Source organism: Nestor notabilis, unplaced genomic scaffold (assembly GCF_000696875.1).
Source record: "Nestor notabilis isolate BGI_N333 unplaced genomic scaffold, ASM69687v1 scaffold20383, whole genome shotgun sequence".
Lineage (NCBI taxonomy): Eukaryota > Metazoa > Chordata > Aves > Psittaciformes > Psittacidae > Nestor > Nestor notabilis.
The window spans coordinates 21,806-28,305 of NW_009920854.1; the positions used below are offsets into that span (position 1 = coordinate 21,806).

The 6,500-nt window shown below is 44.1% G+C and overlaps 1 protein-coding gene across 1 annotated transcript in view; it reads left to right on the top strand.

Moving 5' to 3' along the window:
- MXRA7 (matrix-remodelling associated 7) overlaps positions 1–4,545 on the top strand; it is a 19,975-nt gene extending 15,430 nt beyond the window's left edge. The window contains exon 4 of the mRNA XM_010010883.1: positions 4,250–4,545. Coding sequence (XP_010009185.1) covers positions 4,250–4,364 — 115 coding nt within the window. The 3' untranslated portion in view covers positions 4,365–4,545. The remainder of the gene's footprint in view (positions 1–4,249) is intronic.
- Positions 4,546–6,500: the final 1,955 nt, after the last annotated feature.

Consider the following 6,500-nt stretch of genomic DNA (forward strand, 5'->3'; position numbering starts at 1 on the left):
AGACCAGCCTAGACCTTATACCAGACGATGAAGTTGTTTCTTCCTGGGGCCAAACTCCTCTTTCTTGCTGGAGGTGGGAACTGCCTATGATTTGTTGTACAACGCTACTTTATTCCAAGGGGCGGAGGGACAAATGGGGTCCAAGCAAGGGACAGCAGATGGTAGCTGGACTGACTCAAATCTTGCTTCTGTAGTTATTTTAGCTGAGAGCTGATTCTGTAGGCAGACAGAAGACTCAAGAAGTGACAAAGATTGATAGTTTAGCTGTTCTGCTTGTGGTGCAGGTTTAGGAGACCACACTTTGGCTGCTGCTAACATCTGGATTCACACTTTCCCCTGCTCCATTTCCCAAGAGGAGAGACCTGAGGAGTAGCTACAGCACCAGGGTTTCCCTTTGGCTCCAGATGAGATAGTGGGGGTCCTGGAAGAGACACCTTCGCCATTCCCCTGCTTGCTTGCTGCTCCAGTGCCCTCTTCTCTTGATAGCCTTGTGGCTTGCCCACTGGAGCCAGAGCTCAGCATTGCTCCTCTGCTCTGCCACATGTAGAAGATGAATTTGGCTGGGCACATGTATCAGCTTCAGGCACTGCAGGTTCCAAATCAAACTCAGCTGGTTTGTGAGGGTGAGGTGAGGGTCTGAGTCCTCTCTAATGATGCTGTAAAACACCAGACTGGGGGGGCATGTGTCCTTCAACATTTCTCTTTCACTGCTGGACAGCTGCCTCTTGGCTAATGCTGCAAACATATCACAAACCCAAGAAGCTGCTTTTGTGTTTTCCTTTTCAATTCCTATGCAGACAATACTTGAAACCTTGTACACAGTCCTCCTTCCCAGCGCCTGGGGTTGGCACACTCTTCATAAAAGGTCTCATTTAAAGAACAGCAGGAGGCTTCAGCTTTAGAAGAGGCTGCTTCTTCCCAGCTGACAACTGCAAGCATGTCCAGGGCTTTGCATATGAATTTAGGCATATCTGGACCCTCTGCTTCACCATCCCGCTGGTCCAGCCGCTGTCTCCCCTTGGTGCTGGCTGTGTGTCCTGAGCACCCAACTATGCAAAGAATGCCTTATATGTGTTGTGTTTAAGTTACATGGCAATACGTACATTGAGCAAAGTCTATAGTTGAGTCCAGAGTTTTGCTGGTGGGCAGCGAGTCAAACTATTTCCTCAACTCAAAAGGCTGTCTGGGTGTTTTTTACTTGTGTTCATTTTGTTTGTTTTGTATCTGATGGTGGCTCTTACACAAAGGACTGTCATTCTAGTGGCTTGAATCTGTAAAACTTGCCTTTGTTTGGTCCAATAAACCTTTGAGTAGTTTCTTTGCTCTGTGCTTGTTCTCCCTGCCTCCAGCAGTTTATAATGTCTTTCTCAGGAGAATTGTATTGACAATGTGACTTTTAGGGGAGAGCTACATTCTGCCTTCCTGTGCCTTTTACCCCATAAATTATTCCATTGGTTTCCTCAACAGTAGAGTCAGCCCAGTGGTGAAAGTCAGGGATTTTCCCTTATTTCTGCTGCGTTCCTGGTCATGTTTGGTTGCAGAGGAATTAGCAACATTCCCAGTGCAGAGCTCTGCACGGGATTTCAGCTGCCATCAACACGAATGCCTGAAACAGAGATCTCCTTTAACATACCTATGGCTCCCTGCCCCAAACCTCCAGCTAATGGTAAAAGTCTTGGACTGAAATGTCTAAGAAGAGCCTAAGGCAGTTCAGTGTGCAAATTCAACTGCCTAGCAAGGAGAATTAGGCTGCTTTGAAATCCTTAACTACCCTATTTTGTCAGCAATAAGTAAAATCCTATTTGACCAAATAGTTTTGAGGACAGGACTTACAGGAAGAGAGAATGATTTTACTTGTGAATGGGGTAGGTTTGATCTCAAATCATCAAACAAACCCCCAGCCTGGAGCACTGCTTGTTTTCAAAGTTGCCTTTGAGAGGAGAAGCTCCTTCTTGCAGTGAGTTTTATGGTTTTGATGCCTTATTCTTCTTTCCCAGGCTCGTTTCTCTCTTTATCTTTGTTTTGCTCTCCCTTTGTTGTAGATTATGTAGCAGAAAGAAGTAACAGCTCTTTTTTATTTCTGTTTTTCAAGTGCACAATCATATTTAAAGTTATGGAGAAAGCTAAAATGAATTGATTAAATAGAGTGAATATTGCCCCTGATCTTGATTTTGGAGGTTTGGAGATGAGGAAACAGGCTTTTGGGAAGGATGTGTTAATGTCCGTGATACAACAAGCAAGGGATGCAGACCTGTGTGGAGCACTCCCAGCTGGCAGTGCATTTCAGCCGTAGAAAGCAAACTGTGTATCGAATTTCTCCACCCCAGACTGGAAATGTGCCCTCTGGTGCCTCTACAATAAAATATTGATCACTAACAACTCTGCTTCCCTCCCTCTCGTCTGGAAAGGGCAGTTGGATGCTATTCGTGCCAGTACAAAACATTACAGAAGAGACAGACAAATCCAGCCTCTTGACAGCCTATGGCCAGAGCTTTCAGAACCAGAGGCTCCCACAGTGTTATCAGGATATGTTTGGCCTTAGGACAATTGCATTTTAATTGCAGTAGAAAAGAATTGGCAAATGAGCTTCCTTTTGTCAGAATCTGCTCTAGGGACAGCCTGCTGTTCCTGCTTCTGCTGGGGCTTAGCCCAGGAGAGGGGAAAATGCAGAGCACCCCTCAGCAGGAGCTCAGCACCCAAAGGCACCTCTGCTCCTGACTGTCTCCTCCCAGTGATCTTGTTCGTGGTGTGGTTGCTTCTGATGTGTTGACACTGTTCTCTCTTCTTCTGAGCAAAGATTGCATCCTGGGTTTGCCTGTCAATAGGTATTTCTACCCCTCCTGTTACTAGAACTGCTTGTCCATATGGGAATTGCAGGAAGACTGCCCCAGGTTAACTAATGGCGTGCATTTAAATGGATTAATTACAGTGTGTTAAAATCGTATGCCGAAAGCTTGCTGTGATGGGGAAAGAGGCCTCTTGAAAGGGGGACCATGTGGAAGTAAAAGCCAGAGTCTCTTTTTCTAGTTCATAGGAGGTCTAAACGTGTAAAACAAGCAGGAGGAGCTGGGATTGCAGCAGATCTGTGCTCTGAGCTGCTGGGCTATTGCTGAATTCTAGCCCCACAGTCATGTAGAGGCAAAATGAGCCTTGAAGTAACAGGAACTGTTTTCCCCTTGTTACCACTATAAAGCCCTACAACCTCATTAGTTCTTTTAATCTCACACAGGAGAGTCAGATGGGGCATGCGCTAAGCAATACTGCAATCTCCTCCCTGGCAATGAGAACTTACCAGCCCACAGCCAGCCCTGACCAGAGCCAGGATGCACATTCATTTTGCCCTAAAAGAGGATTTTGTAGCTAGTTGCACCAGTTCATGAGCTACTTGCAAACAAATGACACTCCTGTGCTGCTCACCCTTCTGTATCCCTAAGTCATGATCAGTGACCAATGCATCTATAAAGCTTCCTCAAATAAAGCCCTGTGACAGACACCAATCTTCATGCTGCAGCACATGCAACAATGGTTAACTGCTTCAGGTTAGGGAAAAGTCAGGATATCCTCTGTTATTGGGAAAAGAGTGTTGGTCATCCACTGTGGGACTTGCTACAGATGAAAATCTGAGCTAGGTGCTCCACTGCTCAGCCTCTGTCCATGCAGGGATGTCCTCATTGCTGGTATGGCTATGAGTCCTTCTCACCATTTGACATTGGCAAATGAAGCCAATCAAAGCCAATTTCTGTGATCATATCCTCCAGTGGCTGATTAAAGCCATGGACACACTGGGAGTAATCTGGTCTCTACTTTTAAGGTAGGGTATGCATTAAAAATGTAATAGCTATTCCTGAATTATTCGGTGTCTACATACTGTCATAAGAGGACACCATGCTGATGAAGCTTAATCCAGTTTCAGTATGGAGTCTGCTAAATTGGGACGTGTTGGTCTTATGAAATTCCACATGTCAAGTTATCCTGAAACTTTGAGCACAGATAAACCCTAAGGAACGCCAAAGCTAGCATTAAAGCAATCTGGTTATCTCTGTATTTGAAGAACTGCAGAGACACATTCAGGATGATTAGATAAATGGGAAGGGAGATCTTTCTTATCTCACACGGGCAGATTTCCTGCAGCCACTGAGGCTTGTAAAATGTTCTGTGTTTGGCTTCATGTTTCATTTGACCACGGTGTTCTTGCTCAAAGTGCCTTCTGGGGACTGGCTATTCCTACTTCTCCTTTTCTTCTCGACAGGGTTCAAAGAGAGCAGCTGGCTGCCATCTTCAGGCTCATGAAGGAAAAAAGTGACACGTTTGGAGAAATGTCTGAAGGAGACATGAAGGAGCAGCTTAGACTGTATGATATATAACCTTGCAGCCAGTGGAGACTATGCCCAAAAGTCATCATGTCCCTTATTATGCAGGACATTGGAGGCTGTAGTTCTAGAAACGTGTTTCAGTAGTTATTTTGCAGTTCCAGTTTGTTTTGCAAACACATATAGGCCTGTGATATGTATTTCAAAATACTTGTAATTTCTCACCCTTTATTTTGTTTCTCCTTGAAGAGCTATCACATTTTCATCTCTTACAGAGATTTTTACCTCCTTCTAGCTGTGTCACATATTTCAGTCACACAGAGCAGTTTAACCCACAACATTTTCTAGCCATGCTTTATAAAAATGACCTGTCCAACCTAGTCTGTATCAGTTTGATACCTGAAGAAAGCCAAAGATGATAGACATAAAATGGATGAAAATAATAGAATCATAGCATAACTCAGGCTGAAAGGGACCTGAGGAGGTCTGTAGTCCAACCTCCTGCTCAAAGCAACACCAGCTATAAGACCAAGCAAGGTTACTCAGGGCTTTATCCTGTTGTGTCTTGAAAACCTCCAAAGATGGAGACTGCACAGCCTCTTGGCAGAGTCCTCCAATCCTACAGTTAGAAAGCAAATAGCCAAAGGCAAGGCAATACTGCTTGTATTAGAAGCGAGTTGCTGTTCTCGTCTCCTTGCACTGGCTTTTGGAAACAACCCCATGTTGGTTCCAGCTGACCTTGCTGAGCTCATCTTCACGCCTGAGAAAACAGCAGCTAAGTTCAACCTGGAAACATGCACATCTCTCTGCCTCTCGACACTGGTAATAGTAGTGCAGAAAGGTGGCTTGCTTTTTTATGATTGTGTCCAACTCAGATCCTGTTCTCCCAGCAGAAAAATTATGTGGGAAACTACCTACTTAAGAAATCTCTCTGAATTGCTGAAGTATTTTGAAGCAACTCTTGATGGTTTGGGTAAATCAATAAGCATTCTGAATTTTAACCAAATGTCTCCCGATGTACTTGTCTCGCCTACAAAATCCTGTTAAACGCTTCATTATCAGGAAGGATTTCCTCAGTTTTAATAACTGCTGACAAAGGGAGGCAATGGTTTCTGAGCCAGTTTTAGGGAATGATCTCTTTAAAGATTAGTTTTGCTCTATTTTCTGTAATACTTTAAAGTCTGGGAAACCTATTAGCTCATTATCTGGTCACTGTTTCCCACTACAGTAACACCATAGTATTTGACTTTTAAGAATAATTTTATCTTCCAATCCTCACTTAGGTGAAGGCACATTTATTATAAGATCAACCTGGTTTTGCTACAAGTTATGACTTAAATCTAAAATGTAATGTCAGAAAATTACCTCTTCTTATTCAACATGAAGGAAGTAAGTGGGAAAGGAGTCTCATGATGTGAAACACCATGCTGGCATGCTGTGTCCCTAGGCCACAACTTCCTTTGTCAAGCTGTGCAAAGGAAGAAATATAAAGAATTTGTATATGGGACCTCTCCCTAGTTCAAAACTGAAAGCATGATCTTTCCCCAAAGCTCCTCTTGAAAACAAGCAAAGGAGCATTAAGGTTGAGTTGATTTTTAGTCTTTGTGTTGTAGACTTTATAGTCTATTTCAAACATACTTCTATAGTTCTTTTACATTTGCGCCTTCTCTGAATAGGAACATGGCTGGAAAATAAAAAGAACCCTCAAACTCCTCAGCCCCACATTATGATAACACTGTATGAGGCAGAGCATTTGGCATTAAACCTGTCCTGCCTGTACCAACACCGAGCAGTGTCACCAAAATAAGATGCTGTCAATGACAGGATAGTGGTAAAAGATCTGTCATTTACTAGGTCCAATATAAGAAAGAAATGAAGCTCAGTAAAAACACCCCTTCCCAAGACATGAGACAAAGGGATGTCTAGATGTAAACCCCGGGGTTTAAAAGTTACGTTTTCTCTGAGTGCAAGCACAGAGCTGTGGTGAAGAGGAGCCCGCGGGGTGGCCGCGGACGGCAGTGGGGAGGTGGTGCTGTGACGGGACACATCTCTACTTGGCCGCCCACCTCCAGCTTCCTTTTCCCTCTGGACTCATAAATATTTATATAGGAAATTCCACCCCTTGCTCCAGCAGGATCTCGCCGCTGGATATTGTGCTTTAATCAACGCTGGCTGCTGCCCCTCAGCCTC